General features: G+C 43.5%; 1 protein-coding gene across 1 annotated transcript; it reads left to right on the top strand.

Moving 5' to 3' along the window:
• Window positions 1–4,714: 4,714 nt before the first annotated feature.
• ADCYAP1 (adenylate cyclase activating polypeptide 1) lies at window positions 4,715–8,836 on the top strand. Its single transcript, XM_007935608.2, has 4 exons — window positions 4,715–4,818; window positions 6,854–6,985; window positions 7,467–7,565; window positions 8,647–8,836. Exons 1-4 carry the CDS (start codon window positions 4,715–4,717, stop codon window positions 8,834–8,836), a joined length of 525 nt encoding a protein of 174 aa, XP_007933799.1.
• The last annotated feature ends 14,077 nt before the right edge of the window (window positions 8,837–22,913 follow it).

Consider the following 22,913-nt stretch of genomic DNA (forward strand, 5'->3'; position numbering starts at 1 on the left):
GGCAGTGTTTCGTTCTGCTGTGCATGAGGTCGCTATGAGTCGGAAACGACTTGAAGGCACTTAAGAACAACAACAACAACATTGGCAGTCCATGGTATATTCAATATTCTTCACCAACACCATACTTCAAGGGTATCAATTGTTCAGTTTTCCTATTACAGTATTTGCTAATTTTGTGAAACTATCTACATATTCAAACTTTCAGTTATTTACTAGAAATATTCCTCCTGTTTGAATACAATAATATACATCTTTAAGGGCTAAAACTGGAGGGAAAAACAAACAAACAAAAACAACCCTCACTGCTATCCAGTTGAATCTGACTCATAGTTTTAACATCTGCAATAAATATTTCTAAAAACCCCTTCCAGGAAGGTCCATGGGCTCAGCCTGAGACTGACGCCTTGCCACCTCCCAGCCTCACAGGGAACAATAGGTGAGGCCTTCCACTGTGAAGAGTTTCGTGACTACCTAACTTTTCTGAGCCTGATTCCAGTTATATGCCATTCCTTGTTTTCATAGCCTGGAAATAACTTTTCGGCAGCCTGGTAATTCTTCTACTTCGTCTAGTGAGGGCGTTGGAAAGATTTGAAATTACTTTGCATTATCTGTAAATGGGAAGTTCTAAGTCTTCGGTCTCGCCTTCGTCCTACTCCCCACTCCCAACACCCACGTCTGTTATTTTTCAATTAAATGGAGCTCTGAAGGAAAATCCCTCTAGAAGAGAAAACGAGTACGTACAAGGTAAATTTGGAAAGCTTTTCCCAATTCTCTTGCTTCTCTTCTATTCTTCTGTCACTCTCCTTTCCTCCCTTTCTCCTCCTACTAAGGTCCTTATAGTTGAGGGTTCCTCCTACCAGCAGCGCGGGCCCCACCCTGCAAATTGAATCGGGTAGGCGCCTGCATTTGTAACGGACAAGTCTGCGCCTGGCTGCTGTTTCCCGCGGGTGGGCGCAGACCAGGCCAGCCAAGGACTGGCATTTCGTGTCCACGCGTCTCCTCCACACCGCTCTCCAAAGCTCCCAGACACAAAGGCCTCCTGAAGGAAATTCTCATTTTCGGGAGGCGCTTGGTGGGGGCAGTTTTGGTTTTTGAGACTTCAGTAGTCCCATCGCCCCCTCTACCCAACAGAAAACAGAAAGAGCCCGCGCTCACGCACAAGGACTGGGGAAGCCAGGGTGCAGCGCCAGGCTCTCGTGCTTCTCAGAGCCCTCGGGGCCCAGTCTTCAGATTCTAGTTCCTCCGTTCCCTTAGCCTTTTCTGGGCTTCCCTCACCCAGGGACTCAGGGCCAAGAATTTTTGAGAACTGGAAAGCTTCCCCACCCATGGCACACCAAACGCACCCAACCAGAGACTGTCATTGGCAAGGAAAGCTAAGAAAACGGACTGTAGACGCTGTCTGGGGTTAGATTGCCCCAGGTCCAGGGACTGGGCTGGCTGGGGTGTTTCTTTTCTTTCTTTTTCTGGATGGTGCAAAGCACAAAGGATGGGCTCGATTTCTAGAGTTCAGTGATACAAGAATCTCAAATTAAGTTCTCCTCTTACTCTTCCACTTCAGTGAATGGGTCGAGGCCTCGCAGCCTGTGATTTGGGGTGCTCGGCCCTGACTTCCGCGCTGATGAGAGCACCTGAACTGAGAAGAGCTGGAGGGGGCAGAGCCTTGTATAAGTCAGTTGCAGCGCAGAGTCCTTCAGGGCCCTTGGAGAAAGAGTTCAATCACCTTACCCTCCCCTCACAGTTAATCGTGCTTGTGTTTTCCCCCTTAAGTAGGCCGTGAAGTCAACAAACTCCCCACATGGTGGCTCCCTTTACTAAAGTTGAGTGGTGAACTTGTAGAAGGAGTCTTGGAAATTTTCAACTATTTCTATGGATTGAACTTATTCCAGAATTCGCGTGGGAGGTAAGAGTCAGGATTTTAATGGAGTTCACCTTTGACGTGAGGCACGGCAAAAGACAGAAAAGCTACAGTTGGTAATAGCTTTGGATGCTTTAGAAAGAAAGACATCTTCGCTAGATTATCCGATCATGTTCACCACTGGCTCTTTGTGTGCGCGCTTACTCCAGAGACAGAGCTGAACACCAACATACGCATATAAACACTCCAACATAAATCAACGAACATATGCAGCAGAGACAAGAAATGCATCCTCATGTAGATGTAGTTTGAAGCTTTATTCCAGGCAGGCCATCTGGAGCATCGCCAGAAATAAAACAAGAGGAAGGGGGCAGTTCCTAGCCACACATGGCCAGGAATAAGCAAAACTTTGGCTTCTTGGAGGAAGTATTACATCTCAAATAAGAGAGCGGGAATGGCATTGAAATGAGAAACAGTGTAATTTTATCTTAAAAAAGCAAGCAAGACCAATATAACTTACTTAAATGTTACATCCAAATCATAGTAACAGGAAACACTCTCACTAAATTGTCATTTCCTCTATTCTTTGTTTAAGAACCAAATAATTAAAATGCGCACTAATGGTTATTGATGGCTCTATTTCCTTTTTAAAAGAAATGGACCCTGGTTCTCTTACTGAAGTAGAAATCTACGAATCTTCTTACATGACACTAGGACTTGGGAGCCTCATTGTGGATGTGGTTTTTGCTTATTGCTTTTCTCGTCACACGTCATTTCCAGTTTTTTTTTTTTTTTTTGTAATCCCCAATGGTGGGATACCCGTTAGGAACCCTCAGCCAGTGAACTTGTACTGGAAATCCGTGTGCTTTCCCAGTCTGTATCCCCAGAACTCAAGTTGTAAATAAAGTGGGAAAAGACATTATATCTCACCTCTAAATTCTTAAAAATTTCAATTTTTTGTGTGAAACACAATTTCAATTTTTGAAAACAGTAAGAGTCACAGAAAATGTGAAGGTCTCCAAATAGGCAATGTAGAGATTTTAAAACCAGGACTAAGGGGAGACTTCGAAAGCTAATCACTCAAATCTAGGCAGTGATCAGGGACTGTTCCTGTCATTGAGAGCATTCATGGACACTGCAAGGGGGACACACATTTGAAAAGAAGGGTGATATGATAATCAAAATCGCCACATTAATGGCACCACTGCCAAAGCTTCACATTTAGAGTCTGGTGAAAAGAAAACCAGTGGTTATTACCGACGTTTGCAGCATCTGCTAACAAACAGTTCAGCACCCAGAACTTGGACAGCTCCAGGGGCAGCGCTCAGAACACAGCTTTAACTCTAATCAATCTACTCAGCCAGACTGTCAACAACGACCAGACTCATTGGAGATTTACTGAAAATCCTCCAAGACTCCCCTTTGAAAACAAAACGACTTCCACATTTAATTGTCTATCTGGAAGGACATACCCAAGAAATTAGGAGATTTAAATTAAATTTATTAATAGGAAAGCTTGGTGGTGCTTAATTCCAGAGACAAGAGTTCTGTTTGGTGGGGTTTGAGGAAAAAGTAAAGAGAAGCAGTAGGTGCGTAGTTAAAAGCATGACTTCTACTATTGTAAAGATTCTATGAATTCTTTACCCATCCTTGAGAAATGAGTGATATTGAAAACCTTAAAAATAATTGGACTTTTAAAAAATTGGATTGTATGAGTGAAAGGTGTTTATGAGAAGTAGATGACTCCGGATCTTATCATCCAAAAGGACAGCACAGAATAGTTAAAATGTTCCTTGAGGGACTAGGATGCTGACGTCTTTTTCTGATACCCGATCATTACGTGACTGAAAGAAAAAAAAAAAAGGAAGTCATTTCATGAATAAAAATCGAAGCGCAACAGTGCAACAAAATATTCTGCACTTAAAGGCAATAGGCAGACAGATGTTGTCAAAGAGGGCTCTCTTAAAACCATGTTCAGATAGATTCTTGCTAACTGCACATATAAATACAAGCAGAGGGCCGGTCACCTCTGTAACCACCAGCAGCAGCAGAAGAAGCCACAGCTTCAGACGCAAGCAGAGGCAGCCCATCGAGAAGGCGCTGCCGACCCGCGCAGCTGCCTGACCCGGCGGCTCCCACCGACGCTGGTGTGCCGCGGGCCTCCCTCCCTCCTACCTCCCCTTCTTCTCCGACTTTCCTTCTTTTCTTCTTTCTCCCGGTGGACTTGCCGCCACTTGCCTCCTTTTCTCTTTAGCTTGCTCCGTCCTCGCCCATCCTTCTATCTGTCTCTTTTCGGCCCCTTCTCGGTGTCACGCTGCCTTTTAGTTCCGTGCGTCTGCAAACTTTTGAACAGAATATTGGTCTCGGCAAACAAGCCCTCCAGCTCCTCCAGCTCGCTCCTTCGTCTTCTCCTCAGACACCAGCGCCAGACGGTGATGCCTCTTGGGTTGTGACTCTAGCGCAGAAACTTGGAGCCCTTTGCCTGCCGTCCTACTTGGCAGCAAACCCTCTCCTCACAGCTTAAGAGTTGAATGGTAAGGGGGGAAAAATCATACCGAACAACTCACTTGACTGCTGATTCTTTTGCCTGCACCAGGAAACGAGTTCGCTTTCCTTCGCACCAGGTCTAGCGAGTTATTGGGCATTGGATGTGTGTATAATGTTTTTTTCTCTTCCTAACTATAGCGAGGAAGTGGCAGGGCGCGCGCGTTGGCTGTCACTAAGAGGTATTCAGCACTGGGCGCCCGAGCCCCTCTTCCTTCCTCCCCCAGCTCGGGGAGTTTCTGTGGGGCCAAAGGTGGAGGGGCAGGGGCGTTCTGACGGCTGTATGCCCTCTTTCCTGTCCTGCTCAGAACGACCATGTGTAGTGGAGCGAGCCTGGCCTTGCTGGTCTACGGGATAATTATGCACAGCAGCGTCTACTGCTCACCTGCCGCCGCTGGTCTGCAGTTCCCCGGGATCAGGTAGGTGCTGAACACCCGGGACGAGCCGAGGCGGGGGCTTCCTTCCCCGGATGCCTCCTCTCGGTCACCTTCCTGCAGTTCTCCGGGTACAGCTAGGACACCTCCCTCCGCCCACCAGTGCCTGGGCTGGGCCTCGGGTCCTGGCCTCAGCCGGAGGGCAAGGCGAGCTCCGCCGCGGCCGAGCGCCCCTCCCCCAGCCCACTGCCGGCGAGGGGCCCCGGCCCCGGGAGCGCGCGCAGGTCGGAGAGAGATCTCCCCTCCCCCAGCCCCGCCCGCCGGAGGGGAGGGCTAGGGCAGAGCCTGGCTGCTTTTTCGATTCTCCAGCTGAGTTAGGAAAACTTCGGATTCCAGAGCCAGATCCAGGGTAGAGGGTAAAGCTACAGCGGACTTTGCTTTGTTACAGCTACTTCTGGATTATGGGGGCGAAGTCTCCTTTTCTTTCTTCCGCCCTCCCTCTACCTCAGTTTAGAATTCTTCCCACTGGAAGGGCTTGCTCTCAAATGATCCATATTCCAGCTGCACCTAGAGTCTCAGATTGCCTTAGGGAGGAAGGTGGTGAACGGGGATGGTAGTGACTTGAAAGAAGGCAGACCCAGAATGAGTCTGCTAGGGAGTGGGAGAAACGGATGCCAGGAAGGAGGAAGAGAAAGCCTGCAAGCAAGCAAGCTAGCTGGACCGAGACAGCCGTGCCTGCCCCTGGTTGAGGAACTCTAGCTTTTTTCCTAACCCTGACGCTGCCTGGGCGCCCAAGCCGCAGCCCCACAGTTCCCGGCTGTTCAGCCAGAGAGTGGCAGCGCGCTTTGCAGCGCAGCGTCCTCACCCTGCGGCTCTGGGTGGGGAAGAGCGCGCCTTCTGTCGGCGAAGCAGCTTCTCCGAGCAGCGCCGGAGAGCGTTCGCTTTCGGGGCCGCTGAGCATTGATTTGTTCGGAAAGATGGGTTCAGTATTACGAACACAGCATCTAGGCGCGGGATAGGGCAGAAAGTGTCCTAGGGCTCCCAATATCTGGGCTGGAGCTTAGGAGCGTCGCCGAAGAAAGGCTGGGTGCGGGACGAGATGCCCTCGCCTCTCCAGAGACGGCTGGAAGGCGAGCCGAGCTGGAATCCTAAGAAGTGAGGAATCCAGGCCCACTAAGAAAGCGCTACTTGCCCTGGCTACATTGCAGGCGAGTGGTTTAACACACTCCTCCGGATGGAGCCAGCAGGCGAGAGAGTCTCTGGGGCTGCAGCGCGCCCGCTAGCTCTCGGTCCCTTGTTGATCTCAACTCTCAACTGCTCCTTTCCTGCGACCCGGAGCTGAGATGGGGCCCCCCGGGCCGCCATCGCGAACAGAAGAGCCGAACTATTAATTTAGTGAATTTTAAAAACGCCCCTATTTTATCCCCAGGAGGTTTCGAAGGCCGGTGTAGCTAGAGACACCGGAGGGCGCGGGCAATACACAGAATGAGACTCCGCCAAACTGGTTAAGTTTAGGGGCATCTATTATTCATATTCCTGCCAGATCCTCTCCCGCCCAAAATAGAAGCCGGAACTTCTCCATGACCTACATCTGCGCTGAGAAGAGCTCCCCTGGGTTCCGAGGCTGCTAGAGTTGGCCGCCGCACACCCCACCCGTTCTTCCACTCTGTTCGGCTTCGGGTCACCCCTTCGGGTCTCCTAGGGCCTTTCTCGTCCCCGCCCGCTGCTCCGTGGGGGAAGGCTTGGGTGCCAGGAGTGACAGTGGCCTGTTCTTTTTGTTGGCCAGGTGTGGTGTGCGGTCGGCGAAGACGCCTCGGCTCTTTGAAGCTGCAGCCTTGCAGGGCGACCCACTACCTGAGAGAGGAGCAGTGGAGGAGCTGCTTGGGGTGGGGGTGGGGGGTTTCTGTCGGATGTAGTTCCCTCTTAACTCCACCCCATCCCTATCCCAGAAGAAGAGACAAATCTCCAAGGGGATCTTCACGAAGAAGGAAAACAAGGGCGAGCCCCCCTCTCGCCCCTGGGTCTTTGCAGCGCGGAGAGAGTTGCACTGACCACTCATTCTGACCCCGGTGCCCCGCAGGCCGGAGGACGAGGTGTACGACGAGGACGGAAACCCGCTGCAATACTTCTATGACTCGGACCCGCCTGGCATAGGGAGCCCCGCCTCCGCACTTCAAGACGCGTCGGCGCTCTACTCCACCGCCGAGAGGAGGTAGGGCCAGCGCGGCCTCAGCGCCCAGGGCGGGGCGCCCCAGGACTGAGGCGGTTGGAGGGGCGGCGCGGGGGTCGGCCGCGGAGTTTCTGTTTGATAAAAACCCTCAATCTTATTTTCTTCCTGGCGGGTTACTAAAGAAGGAACAGAACGTTAGTTGCGGGAGGGCTTGTGTGTATCGGAGTTCCTGCGTGGGGGCCAAGAGGTCTGTGGCCCAATGAGTGGGACTGAGTGCGCACCCCGTCCAGAGGGGCGCCCAGACTCCTCACCTACCATTCCTGGAGGCCAGGACGAAGTCATGTTCCTGGCATTCCTTCTTGAACACCCCTAAGAGAGTTATTTCCGAGTTGTGTGCATCTGAGGGTTTCTGCGATCAGCCTCTGGGAGCATTGAGGGGCTTGAGCGCCCAGCAGGGTGACTTCGGGCAGCCACTAGGGGCCAGAGTCAGTGACCCTGGGCGCGCACTTTACCTTCCCGTTAGAGATGTCGCCCAAGGGATCCTTAACAAGGCCTACCGCAAAGTGCTGGACCAGCTGTCCGCCAGGAAGTACCTGCAGTCGCTCGTGGCCAAGGGCGTGGGGTAAGAGTTTCCGAAAGAATTAACCAGGGCGTGGTGGCGCGCGCGCTCTGGGGATGGTGTCCGTGCCGAGTGCGTGAGGGGTGGGCGGGGCGGGGCGGTTTCTACGTCCGTGCGTGCACGTGGGACCTGGCGTACTTCTGCGCCCAGTTGACTGCGGGGCTCTTTTCGGAAATTTTGGAGTGGCACCCGAAGTTTGGCGAGATCCCGGGGAAGGAAGGGGAGAAGGAGAGGATGAGAGAGGAGAACCGGGGAGTTTGATCCGTCTGAATTAAAAGAAAAATCAAACAAAAACCTCCAGTAATTTAAAACCGAAGAACATTGCGGGAGGAGTTGCTGTAATTTCCCCTAAGTGCAGTTTAAAAAAATGATTTCTTCTACTGTAAATTCAAATCGAAACAAATTCCCAAATTTAGACAATTAGGGAAACAAACAGCTTTTGCTCGTGCCAGACAAGCCCAGAGCACAGGGCTTGCGTAGAGCATATCTCAGCAGAAGGCAACATTTTAATAAAACCCATGGGAAAACAGATTACATTTTCGCAATGAATAATTCATGCGGTAAAAAAATATTGCCTACCGCCTGTCGACTTATATTATTATCACGTTTTTCAACTTAGTGTGGGGAAGGAGAATGCTGGTGTCTGACTAGGAACTACGGGATCGATGTACACTCCACAGCAGCAGTAGACAAGGTGGCATGTAGGGATCTTTGGTTATTTTCTCTGTACATAGGAGGTGAGCGGAACTGTTAGGACAATTCAGCGCAAACACACGAATGGTTAAATCTCAAAGCGTTTCTGGAGGGTTAGGCTTAAAAGGTTTAGGCCATTTGCCGGGACCTCATCCAGTGCCCCTTCTGTAAGGGTTTAGTGCCAGGAAACTCTCAATAGGGAGGGGGAGCTGAGGGGATGCCATCTCGGCCCTCCCTCTACCCGAATACTACCAGAGAAAGCAGGCACCGTGGATAGAGAGCCCGGAGCCTCCTTGAAGGCTCCTGCGTGGGGTGGGGCCCGCCTGCTCCTGGCAGCTACTGAATCTGTGTCTCCCATCCCGCCACCCTCTTCCGACCTCTCCCTTTGCAGGGGGAACTTAGGCGGCGGTGCAGACGACGACACGGAGCCGCTCTCCAAGCGCCACTCGGACGGAATCTTCACGGACAGCTACAGCCGCTACCGGAAACAAATGGCTGTCAAGAAATACTTGGCGGCTGTCCTAGGGAAAAGGTATAAACAAAGAGTTAAAAACAAAGGACGCCGAATAGCGTATTTGTAGCGATGAGTTACCAGATACTCTGTGTATACAACCCTAACACAATGAAAAGTCATTTTCAAAATTGAACAGTCATTGCTCATGTGTTCTATCCAAACATGTATTTATGTATGAAGTAAAGCCATTAAATGAATATTTTGATAATAATATTGTTTTTCTTTTGTACAGAGCACTAGAGAATGCACAGATATACTTTGTGGACCAATTATTGATATATATTATAAATATATATATATATTGGATATAGAAGTATATAGAGAGAAATTCATATAAAGTGTGCACAAGGATTGAAAATTTGCCTGAGCTGTTTATGTTTTTATATAAAATAAATAGAAAAATAGACAATCATTGTTTTGAATATTACTCCTATTTTTGTAAACTGGAATTAAAAGGATAGTATTTTTATCCACGACAGGCATGAAGATATTAATACTGACCATTTGTTACTGTACATAAATGATGATGTCCTGCTCCAGGGGGATGGTGAGGTGAAGATTTGGGAGAATTGCTGAAGGGCATTCTTTCCCCATGAATCCCTGGGGCAGATTGCTTCAATCCCAGCCTAACACAACCAGGCACTATCCCCCTTGCTGGGTGGCAATTCCAATATTTCTGCTTTCTTTGATTCCACTTTTAGGTGTATTTGTCTCTCTTCAAAGTCTCAGCCCAGAAGGAAATTCTCTTGATAACAACAACTCGATCCAAATTGAGCTTCTCCCCAGAATTCACGCCACTCCCTGGGAGAAGTGTTGGGGACTTGTACAGAGAAGGGAGGACGCTTGGGTTGAAGCCCCCTTTTCTGTACTTCCTGATTCACCAGAGAATTTAAAATCCCAAGGTTAGGGCAATTGGACAAAGCAAAGGAAATACAGGCATATGGAAGAAGCAGGGCATAAAGCAGTAGAAGGAGGACCCAGGAGGAACTGGCATGTGACTGCCCCAGGTCTGGCGAGCCAGGGCACACTGAGTTTCACTGCAGGTCTATTACTTAACTGACTTTGGGCGCAGGGTATTGGAAATGGATGCAAAGTACAATGTGTTTTTCTCCAGTGCTGTTCATGCTTCTCATCTTGTGACATGGCCAGGATCCTCCCCTTGGACCCTGCTCCTTAGGAGCTACCCTTTTCCTTTGTGATTTTCTGAAGACCTCTCTTTCCCGACCTTCTGCACTATTTTAAGTACTGTTTACCATTTTTCATTCACTACTCTTAAATTTGTGAACGCTTCTCACTTTTTTGGTTCTGTTTGTTTCAAGTACTTATTGTAAACTTTAGGAACCCTCCCGTGTAGTCACCACCGACCTTTCTCGGTTAGCAGTCAAATGGTTAACCACTGAGCCACCAGGGCTCCTTCCTGTATAGTTACCACTAAGTGATTATGCACTAAATATGAATCTTTTGTTTCTTGTTTATTGAGTTTGTAGGTAAAATGTATTTTTCTACATTATGGCTTATTGCTTAGTAAAATTGTTTCATAAATCCAACCTTTGTCATATTAGAATGTGTAGTGTTCACATGTTGCTCAGTTTTACTAACTGATAAATCATTGAAACTTACCTTCATTATGTATGGGTACTATTTTGTATTTGTGGTCAAGAGTGAGGTAAGGAAGCTCTACAGACCCCGAGAACCTCCCTGTCTATCCTTTCTTGGCCAACGATAGCATGTCTGTCTGTTTCCTGTCAATTCCTTCAACATATAGAGTAATCTCTATAAACAAAAGAACTTTCACCCAGCAACCAGATCAAGCAGCAACAGACAAAACAACCAGCCACTCTCCCAAATTACAGGCACCATTTTTTTTTCTTTGAAAAAAAGGAAAAGACAAAGAACAAGCAAAGAGTCAAATTAGCTTGTAAAGTTTAAAGGACCTTCCCTTTTCCTTTATGAATTTGATCAGTATGAAGTCATAAATCAAAGAAAACAGAATTGGATTTGCATTCCCAGGCGGGATGGAGGCTGCCAGGAGATCACATTGCAAACAGTGAGAACACAGAGGCATTCGATCTATGCCTGAGTCCTGTGTATGGGATCAATCTTTCTTTAATTCTGCAGTCTCCTCAGGCAATGTGATGTTATATGGGATGCAGTTTGCAGCTTTAGTGCCTTTCTTCGCCTTTTAAATCGCCACGAATCACAGATGGCTATTTAGTGGCCCTACAATGCTGCAACACGTCAGCTTGCATTTTAGTCTTAATTATTTGTTTCTTGGATAATGGGCAGAGTTTCTGTGTTTGTGTCAGCTGTTAGTGGTGAAATGGGCTCTAGTTAATCTTTTAATTTATGAAGTCCAATTTAGTGTTCCCGTGGCTAGTTGCAAGCATTTTACAGTGATCACCTAGTTTAATCTTTTGTATACTTTTTAGAAATGCCAACAGCCTTACTAAACTGAGCAGACTTATGATATAGTATTAATTTAGGTAGATGTTAGTCTTGAAGCTCTTATTTTGTGTGCAACCTATTATAAAAACATCTTAACCAAGTATTATTACACACATGATATCTATAACTAGGACTTTGATAACTGTTATATAAAGTGTGTAAAATTTGTATGAATAAATTTTTGTAAACAATGCAACTTCGTCTAATGTTTGGAGAAAAAAAAGACACCCAGGAAATAACCACTTTAAAATCTCTTAGAGTACTATATTTTCTTTAGCAACCATAAGATTTTTCATGTCTGGAATATATATCTATCTAAGCATCCCGGCATATAACAACAACAACAACAACAAGCATCCATGCATTTTCATAAACTATAATACTTGCTTTTGATGGGTTATTGGATTCAACTAAAAGTTTAAAGTAGCTACTCTGAGGGAGATGCCTAAGAAGATATTAAGCTCATAAATAGGCACAAATGTTTGAATAGTTATTAAATGCATAGTTTAGATTAATTTCTATCCCCTACTGTGTGTATCCATTGCTCAGTATTTAGGTTATTAGGCAATAGTGCGAAGTAGTGCCTGAGTATTAGTTATGCTCCTAAAATATCAACCTAGTATTGCTTCTTTATAAATAACTCTGCAGACCAAATTGGTCTTGATAAAATTTTATAAGAAAATGATTTAAATTATCAATTTAGGATGTCTTAAACCATGTTTAGAAATATACAAGCAGCTCTCTCTGATTAACATGCTTGAGATAAAAGGAACAAGAACAGGATCCGACTCATAGTGACCCTTCCTTGGGTTTCCGAGGCCCAGGTCGTATCACTACAGAAGTAGATTGCTTAATTTTCCTTCAGAGGAGTGGCTGTTCGGTTTGAACCGCCAGCCTTCTGGTTAGCAGTCAAATGCCTTAGGCCCTATGCCACCAGAACTCCCAAGACTTAATTAGAAACCTGTAAAAGAAAATGTACCATGATGCCTCATACAAAATGTGAAAAGACATTTGTGGATTATATGCTTTATTAATTCATATTAACAAACTTTAAAGCATAGCCTTTGACTGAAATTCTCATAAATACCCAGTGAATTTGTTTTTTCCAGAGCCCTTGGCTATTAAAAAATTATGGTATTGAGAGTCATTTATAGTAAGTCATATACTATTTGATTTGATTTTCATCCTAAAAATCAATGTATCTAATTAATAAATCAATAAATACAGCACAATGATATTAAAGAAACAGCAAGGATTCAAAAACTATCTTCTCAATTTAGCTCAGTATTTAAGCTCTACAATCATATAGGAAGGAGCCCATTATCTGGAAATTCCATTTGCAGTAGAAAAAAGACAATGAATATAGTACACTTTCATATTACATTGGGTTTTACTGGATAAGGAGTTTTTCTTTTCCATCTTCGAAACCTTCAGTGGGGATGCTAGTGTGGTAAATGCAAAAGTGAAGGAATAAGTTATTTGGTTGGTGGCTACTGATTTGTCAAGAAAGTAGAAATAAGCCCCAGATTTGGCTGACTTAAAGTCAGGTTCACGTATATGGTGGCTTGGTATATTCTCTTATGTGGGATAATACAAATTATGGTTTTTCTTAGGAAGCTTGATACATTTGGGTATCCCAAAAGCTATAACATGAGCCTTATTGCTACTAAGGCTGGACACACATTGATTCAATAGAATACACCTTTATTGAGCACCTAAAATGGACCAGGCACACTAGTTGAGAGAGCTTAACCTAACACCTGGAAATTATGGCAGTATTTTTCCAAAGAATGATTTTCTGCAACAGGATCACCTGGGAGGCTTGTTAATAATGCAAATTGCAGGGTTCCACCAGAACTAGTGAAATGATCTCTGGGATGGGGCCAGGAATTTGCATTTTAAATACAAACTCTGGATCATTGTGCACTGATGTTTGAGACTTCTTAGATGTACAATTTTGTGACAAATGTAGGGACATATTTGTGCTGGAGCTGAGAGGTTTTTCATATTAAGCAACAGATCATGCTACCTACACACAATAATAAATATACCAATAAGCGGAATCTCTCAGGATGGACACTATTAGGCTCTTTGAAAATGGCAATATTTACTTGAGGTCACTAAGGCCATTAGTGAGCATCATTTTATTTGTATCTTCTGGTTGTGCTTCGCTGTTAAAGGAGCTTCTCAGGAGAGTAATCTTATAAGTAGAGCCCCCAAAATTCAATCACATGAATTGAGAGATTAATGAAACAATTGGGTAAACCTATGCAGATGGTTGGAGGGAATTTGGAGGGATCCAGAAGCCAATTGAACTATATCCAAATTTGGTTTTAACCTGTCCCCAATTGTTTACGAGATGGTTTCACTTGGGTGTCCTGCCGTGACTTCAAACTCATCCTTCCTGTTCATACAGTTGTTTGGAAACCAAGATCCAGTTCTGATCCTTTCTCTTTCATCTTAATCCTTTGAAGAAGGGAGATGCTTGTTCCTTTTGCTACTGCCCACCACCTCACCACCGCATTCTGACTTTGATTTGTAGCTGGACACGCTCTTTTCCAACCAGGTAGTTTTAACTCCCTTTTAGTAATCACATTCTTCTGATGAGATATTCGGGAGCCGACGCCACTGCCACAGAGTTCAATGTTCTTCATAGTCTGGATCCACAGTCTTACATCACATCCTTTCTCTTTGGATAGGCCAGTTTCTTCCCAGTTTTTGAAAGGTGAGTGCTCCTTCTTAACTACCAACAGTCCTCCATGCCTGGAGTGCCCTCCTTTCTGCTCTTAAATATTCTGTAGGGTCCAACTCAAGCCCACCTGTTCTGGGAATCTTCTTCTTTATTTTTTAAATAGTATTTTATTGTGTTTTTGGTGAAAGTTTATATAGTAAATTAGGTTCCATTTAACAGTTTCTATACATATTGTTCAATTACGTTGGTTGCATTTTTCACAATGTATTAACATTCTCATCATTTCTAGTGTTTTGTTTTCATTAATCTAGTTTTCCTGTCCCCTTTACCTTTTCATCTTTGCTTTAGGGTAACTGCGACCCTTTTGGTATCTCATATAGATGATGTTTTTTTAAAGAAGCACAGTACTTACAGGTGATACTGTTTATTTTATGAGCTAGTCTGTTATTTAGCTGAAAAGTGACCTCTGGCAGTGGTTTCAGTTTAAACTTTAAAGGCTATTTCAGGGCAATAGTCTCAAGGGTTTGGTCCAGTAAATCTGGCCTTCTTTAAGATTTTTAGTTTTATTCTACATTTTTTTTTTTCCTATTCTACCAAGGGCCATCTATTGTGTCCCTGGTCAGAACTGTTGGTAGTGGTAGCTGGGCACCATTTTATTCTTCTGGTCTCAAGGTAGATGAGGTCATGGTTAGTTTTGTAGAACCAATTTCTTCTTTGAGTCTTTTGTTACCTTCTTTCTCTTTTGCTCTACATAAGTAGAGACTAGTAGTTTTATCTTAGATGTCCACTTGCAAGACCCTAGATGCTACTTACCAAGCTAGGATGTGGAATATCAAGTTTATGAGCTATGATATGCGAACTGACCAAGTTGTCCCATGAGGCTATATTCCTAAAACTTCAAACGCATTAAACCAATCTTGCAGGTATTTGATTATGTCTAGGAAATAGCTGTAATTGTGCCCCTTATGTGCTTTATTATATATATGGATGTACATGCAGCACACATACACATCCCTACAAATACACCTGTACACATATACACACACATATAACTTCATACAGAAAATATGCACACATATTTACCTGTGTAACTACACACATAGTTTTAATGGTTGTTGCTGTTATTGCAAAGTTGTATATATTAGAGCATTTACCAAAAACTTCCCTTAATCTTGTGTACTTCTTAATGCCATTTTTTATCCTGCTCAAGTTGTACATACTTCACCCAAGTTCAGTATTGGCTTTCTCATTGCTAAAATCTAGGAATCTTCTCATCTTATCCCCTGTCCTTCCCCCTGTACTGTTTTCCCATGACCCTTCCTCTCTCTATTGTTGTTTGTGAGCTGTAATTCCACACCACTGTACCCTGTTACTTAACGGTTTTATGAGTGCATGGTTTGTCTCCCCAGCTAGATGAACTCCTGGAGGGCATGGATGATAGATAGATACATGGCACTTTAATGCCCGACATACTTCCAGGAACATAATAAACACCTCTTTTGAGTGGTCAAAATAACCAGAAGACTTGCAGAATTCACCATGGCATTTCTCACTTATTCTAGTAGGACAGCTGCAAAGCATATATAGGAAGTGAAATTAACTTATTAATTAGGTGTTCATCATAAATCACACTAGATCTCCCTTCGGGAAAAGCTACATTGAAGAATGCCAAATTAATTAGGCATGTTTCTGGCATAAGATAATGTCAACTTTAAATTCACATATAGGCAAAGGCTGCAATAGACTCAAGCCATCAGGCCTTTATTTTTTCATTTTGATAAACAAGGATTATGTTTTCAAACTAAAGAGAATTCATCTCATGCCTCAAGACAGTAATACCTTTTCCTAGACTAAAGGAAAAGGAATTTCTTGAAACACAGTCTGGGAACTGAGATGCCCTCAAAGTGATAATTAGCAGAGCAGTTATCTACAGCTGCCAAAGAAACGTCCCCCATCAACTGAAATGTAATTTGAAATATGATTTCATAGACAGGAAAAAAAGACATAATAAATGTATATATATTTAACATATAGTCTAGTAGTGATCTCATCTGGTCTAAATTTATTTCTTCTTAGTTATAGCTTTGCTGTATCTTACAGAATCCTAATTCAGGGAAGAATATTATTTATAAACAAAAAGAAAATAGACAGTACGAGGTGTATCTGCACACATTTTCCCTTTTCTTGTTAACTACCCTGATTTTTTTCTTGTCCATACCCCCTCATGCAAGGCATGCATTTTGTGGGAAGCTAACTCCTAGATAAAATTTAGTTCTAGGCTATTCAGGATAATTGCATCACCTGCGTGGCTTGGACAGGTCCCTGGGTGGCAGTTTGCATTTGACTACTAACCTAAAGTTGGGTGGTGGGAACCCACCTGGTGGCACCATGAAGAAAGGCCTGGTGATCTACTTCAGTCAAAATTACCACCATGGAAACCCTCTGGAGCAGTTCTGTTCTGTCACATACAGGGTCACCATGAGTCAGAATCAGCTGGATGGCAACAAGACTGGTTTTTTTAAGTTAATTCGTTTTGCAGGGCTCAGTATGTGATCCATTTTAGGATAGTGAGATTAGAGATTTTATTTATCTTTTTTTTGCTAGCAGCTTCTGGAAAAGAAGTTCTGTTTTTCCTTCTGAATGGTGTAGTTGTAACATAACACACCTTGTAATGAGTCAACCTCATAGGGGATCTGACACCATGGAAGACAGAAAGGAGTGTGACAGGAAGAAACATGGCCCTGGCAATACTATTGAGCCCTTGAATCAAACCCACCTGAAGCCACATACCACTGGCCTTTCCTGTTAAATAAGCCAATAAATCTGTCTCACTGCATAAGCCAGCTTTTTTGATTACTTTTTACTTGTAATATCAGTTAGGACCTGTGTTGCAAGTAATGAAAAACACAACCCAGTATCTTTTCTTCACAACACAGAAGAGTGTTAAGAGTGATCTTCAGTTACCATCAATAGGAAGTTTCACAAGTTCCAATGCCCCAGTGTTGTAAAGACTTCACATCCTCTGATAAAATTTTATGTTAACATTTTAACATTGCAGAACATCCAGAAGTGAATCCTATTAACTGTTTTTAACTATAATAAGAAACATTATTTGGAGCCCTCACTATCTTTTGCCATCAACTATGCTGCTTCTTTGAACCACTAGTACCTTAGAATTGCTCTACTTTGAAACTTTGACTTTTGAATTTCTGCTATGTACAAACTACTGTCTCTCACTGTTGCCATTCTCTTAACAGCCATGCACCTTGTAATAAAAGTCATTATAGACTCTAGACTTCTGACATCCTGACTCCCATTTCCCAAGTTATCTGCCCCTTTCTCTCATCACTGTTTTCTCCACCCACCTCACATCTACTCCCAGTCAGTTTAATGACCTTCCCTGGCCCCCTAAAGGCTTTCCCTCACTGACTACTTTTTAAAAAACTTTTAACTGCAATTTGGGTGAAAGTTTACAGAGTAAACCAGTTTTCCAGTCAACAACTCATACACATTTTGTTTCATATCATTGATTGCAATCCCCTCAGTGTAAAATCCTCCTCTCACTTCCTCCCTGTGTTTCTTGTTTCCATTCCTCCTTCTCTCCTAATGCTTCCTGCCTTCTGAGCTTTGTCCTTGGGTAAATGCTGCCCTTTTGATCTTGAATGGTTGATCTAAGGAGTCCATACCTTCCTACTGTTATTGTTCACCTTGATAGACCTGTCTACTGTTTGGTTGAAAGTTGAGCCAAGGAAATGAGTTCAGAGTTCAGTTCCAGGTCCAAAGAGTGACTAAAAGCCATAGTCTCTGGGGTTCCACCAATCTCTGTCTGACCAGTTAGGCTTTTTTTTTTTTTTTTTTTGAGTTCTCTTCCACATTTTTCTCCAACTCTATCCAGGACCTTTTAAAGTGATCCCTTTCAGAGCAGTTGGTTGTGGTAGCTGGGGACCATCTAATTCTTCTGGTCCTCGGGTCATGGAGGCTGAAGTTTGCATGGTCCATTAGTCCTTTGGACTAATTATTTCCATATTTCTTTGACTTTCTTCACTCTTCTTTGCTCTAGATGGGGAGAGACCAATAATTGCATCTTAGATGGCCACTCACAAGCTTTTAAGATCCCAGTTGCTACTCACCAAATTAGAATGTAGAACATTTTCTTTGTAGGCTATGTTGTGTCAATTAACCTTGATGTCCCCCAAGACTATGGTTCCCTAACTATTTTTACCATACCCACTTTAACACCACTCAAACTTGGATCAATTCAACTATCTGCCTTCTCCTTGTTGCTGAGGCCTGTTGGAAAAATCTTGGACCAGTTTTGATCCAGCTCCACTATAAGTTTATGACTATCTATGTCTGTTGGATCTTTAATGCTTTCGCTTATAATTCTCATATTTCTTCTCTTTTCTATTTCTTATACGTGTTTCCTTCGCTCTTCCTGCCCTCTTAACTTCATTGTTGACTTTGCCTCCCATTTTCTGAAAACAAGCAAAAGGAAAACAAAATTCCCTCCATTTCTTTCACTCCATGTACGTGTTTTTTCACTTCAAACCCCCATCTCACTTCCTTGCAGTCTGTATTTCCTCTAACACCTTGTTGAAATTCCTTTGTATTCACTTGTTCCATATTTGTCAAATCCAATATCTTTGCAGTCCTTGTCCTACATTATCTCTCTATGTAAACATAATTTTATTTATTTTGTTGTCATTGTTGAGCATATACACAGCAAGACATCTACCAATAGTTTCTACACATGCCATATGTCATTTAGTGACATTTGCTTATGTTCTTCAAGTTGTGTAACCATTCTCACCCTCCTTCTCTGAGTTTTCCTCCCCATTAACATAAATTTACTGCCCTCTAAGGTTCCTATACAATATTTTGAGTAGTTTTTGTCAGTTTGATCCCATATAGATAACTTCTTTTTAAAATTTATTTTTATTTCAAGAGCTTGTTTTACATTCAACATAATGTGTACATTTAGTTTCACTCCTCATTCACCATGTCCAACCCTAACCCAGTCTTCTCTCCTCCCTACCCTGTAACCCTCCCCCCTGTACCCCTCATATTTATGCACTCCTATTTGTCCTGCATTTCCTCAGTTTGAACGTTGGTCCTCTGGTGTCCCATGGTCTATTGCTCTAAGGGATGTATTACCATAGAGTATGTGGGTGCATCATCCTGGGTTGAGTGGTCTGTGTGTACATCTTGTTAACTATTGGACTGAGAGCCTGCCCTGGGGGTGCATATTATTCCAGGCACAGAATGTATTCCAGGGTCATAGTATTGGGAGTCTCGCCAGATTTCATCTGACCAGTAGTTCTGGTCATTATTGAGTTTTTGGATTTTGTTCCACATTTTCCCTCCCACTCTATCCAGGATCTCCAGATTTGTTCCTTTCCTGAATGGTTGGCATTGGTAGCTGGGCACCATCTAGTTCTTCTGGTCTTGAGGGCCATTGTGTCCTAAGGCTGATTGCTTCTAAATGCCCTTGTTTTATTTTTTGCATTCTTCTTCACTTCCGATGCTAGGAGACTGTTAGCTGATCCCATATAGATAACTCTTAAAAGAACATAATGTTCAAGGCAGATTTTTTTTTTTTTTAACTAATTAATCTACTGTTTGGTTTTAAGAAGACTTCTGGGCATATTTTTGTTTAAGGTTTAAAGATTATCTTAGGGCAGTAGTTTCAGGACTTTATCCAACTTTCATGGCTCCAAGAAGGCTGAAGTTCATGAGAATTTGAAATTCTGTACTATATTTCCCCCATTTTGATCAGGATTATTCTATGGAATCTTTTATCAGAATGTTCAGTAATGGTAACTGGACATCATCCAGTTCTTCTGGTCTCATGGCAAAGGCAGCAGTTGTTCATGGAGGAATTAGCCACATATTTCATATCCTCCTGTTGCTGACTCTCATTCTTCTTCTATTATTCCAGGTGAACAGAGACCAATTGTGCCTTGGATGACTCCTTGTAACTTTTAAGATCTCAGGCACTATACATTGAATTAGGAGGTAGAACAGAGGGACTGAATGTGTTTTTAGGCCAATTAACTGAGACGTTCCATGAAATCATGACCCTGAACTTCCAAACCAGGGAACCAAATCTATGAGATGTTAGATTGTGTAGAAGCAGGCTCAGCAGCTACTCTTTTTTGGGGGTCATTATTGTAAGTATGTCTATCACACAACTTTTGCCAATTCAGCTTTTTACAGGTGTACAACTTATTGACAGCAAATGCAATTGGCTGTGCAACCCTACCCTTAATCATTGTGATATTTTCATCACCATTACCCCTCCCTTTCTCTCTCCCTCTCTCCCCTGTTAACTACTAATGAACTTTGTCCTCTATACATTTTCTTTTTCTTTTTTTTAATGTAAATAAGTCATATAATATGTCCTTTTGTGATTGACTTCTTTTACTCAGCACAATGTTTTCCAGCACAATTCATGTTGTAGCATGTATCAATACTTCATTCTCCCTCCTGGCTGAGTAGTATTCCATAGTATGTATGTAGAATATTTTCTTTATCCATTCATCTGTTGATGGACACTCAGGTTGTTTGTACCTTTGGCTATTGTGAATAGTGCTGAAATGAACATTAGTGGATAAGTATGTTTTTGAGCCTCTATTTTCAAGTATTTTGGGTATATGGAATTGCTAGGTCATATGGTAATTCTATTTTTAGCTTTTTTAGGAACTGCCATACTGTTTTCCTAGGAGTTCTGGTGGCGTAGTGCCTAAGGCACTTGACTGCTAACCAGAAGGTTGGTGGTTCAAACCCACCAGCCACTCCTTGGGAGGAAGATTGGGCAATCTACTTCCATGGAGATACCACCTGGGAAACCCAAAGAGGGGTTGCTATGAGTTGGAGATGACTTGATGGCACATAACAACAACAACAACAACATACTGTTTTCCACAAGGGTGAGCCCTTCTGTTTGTTGTGTTTCTGATTTCAGTATTTGTCCCTTTCAGTGTAGTATCTGTGCCTTTAAATCCTCATTTTGTTTGTACATTGTATTCTTATTTATTTTAGGCCTATCAGGCCCTATCTTTTCCTTGGGAGCTCTGGTAGCATAGTGGCTAAGGCACTTGACTGCTAACCAGAAGGCTGGCGGTTCAAACCCACCAGCCACTCCTCGGAAGGAAGGTTGGGCAATCCTACTTCCGTAGTGATACTGCCTCGCAAACCCAAGGAGGGGTCGCTATGAGTCAGGGCTGACTCGACAGCACATAACAACAACAACAACAACAATCTTTTCCTTTAGTTTCTTTAATTATGTTTAAATGTTGTATTATATTCTTCCATTTGTTTCATTATTTGGTCATGCCGAGATGTACTTTCTCTCTGTCATATTCATTTTTTTAAATTATTTATTTTTTTTTATTTTTATTTGCTTTGGCTGCGAATTTGTTTTACATTCAACAGTTCATGTACATTTGATTTCACATCCCGATTACCATCCCTGACCATAACAAACTCTTTCTCCTCCCATCCCTGTGACTACCTCCACCCTGTGCCCTTCTTAACTATGCAGTTCTGTCTGTCCAGCTTTCCCTCTATGTGAATGCTGCCCCTCTGGTGTCTCATGGCTGATTGCTCTAAGGGGGGTATCTCCCTAGAGTAGATGAGTGCGTGGCCCTGGGGTAGGTGTTCTGCACGTTGGTCTTTCCACTGTTGGGCTGAGAGCCAATCCATGGGAGTGAGTCCAATTCTAGGCCTGAAGAGTAACCCAGGGCCATAGTCTTGGGGGTTCCACCAGACTCTATCTGACCACTAATTCTGGTCATTTTTGTGTTTTTGAATTTTGTTCCACATTTTCCCTTCCCACTCTATCCAGGATCTCCAGTTTTGTTCCCTTTCCGAGTGGTTGGCATTGATAGCTAGGGTCATGAAAGCTGAGGTCCTCATGGGCCTCGGGCTAATTGTTTCCAGATGCCTTTGATTTTCTTCACTCTTCTTTGATTCAGATGAGAGGAGACACATAGCTACATCTTAGATGGCCACTCAAAAGCTTTTAAGACCTCAGTTGCTACTCACAAAAGTAAGTTGTGGAACAAGATTTTTATGTACTGTGTTGTGCCAATTGAGCATGATGTCCCCCAAGACTGTAGTCCTGAGTTGGCAGGCCCAGTGATTCTCTCTCAAGGTGTTTGGTTGTCTCTGAGAAGTTACTGGAACTCTGTCTTCTGTTGCTTCTGTAATGTGTGTGGCTAATTTTGTAGCACAAGTACATATGTAACATTATCTTCACCTAAATCTATCCTTGGTCTAGGGTATATTCCTCTACACTGACCCCCAACTGATCTTCTCACCTTTCTATGCATTTACCTGTAACCTGGTGTTTGGTGTTAGTGGTAATGCAGTATTGTGCATATACTAGTATTTATCTCTGTTGTCTATAGCTTAAGTGCACATTTCAGTGTCCTTCCTTTCCCAATGTCATCATGCTGGTCACAGACTCTTTCCATACCATCCCTCCCCTAAATTTTGGACTAGTTGGGGGTCACATGTCATATTCATCTGAATGGATCATTATTTCTCTGTTCTTTATGTGTCTTGAGATTTTTTGTTGGGGCATTGGAATTTTTGAGGGTGTTAACTTTTTTTCAGTTCTCCCTGGTATTTGGTGTTTTTGCCTGTACTGCTTTCTGCAAAAAACTCTTAGGTGGGCAGAGCCTTTGGCTTTTGCTTACCATTTCCTCTCCTTCTCTGTGATGACTCCTTTAATTAGGATTAGAAAGTAACAGATCTCATTTGTCAAATTTCAGTCTCTCCCAAACACTCCAGAGAACACACTGTGGTTGGTCTTTCCATCAGTAAGCACTGCCACTCAGAAAAGATACTGTGTTCTATTCAATCTGTGCATCAGGGAGCACAGTCCTCTCTCTCTGGTTATTGCTTTCTTCCCTCCTCTTTTTTTGCAACCACGTTTTCAGTCAGAAAACCCACACCCAGTAAGCTCCCTTTGGGGCTGGGTGTTGCCCTCTGGTTTTGTCAG

Source organism: Orycteropus afer, unplaced genomic scaffold, assembly GCF_000298275.1.
Source record: "Orycteropus afer afer isolate SDZICR_OR568_19922 unplaced genomic scaffold, OryAfe1.0 scaffold00030, whole genome shotgun sequence".
NCBI lineage: Eukaryota > Metazoa > Chordata > Mammalia > Tubulidentata > Orycteropodidae > Orycteropus > Orycteropus afer.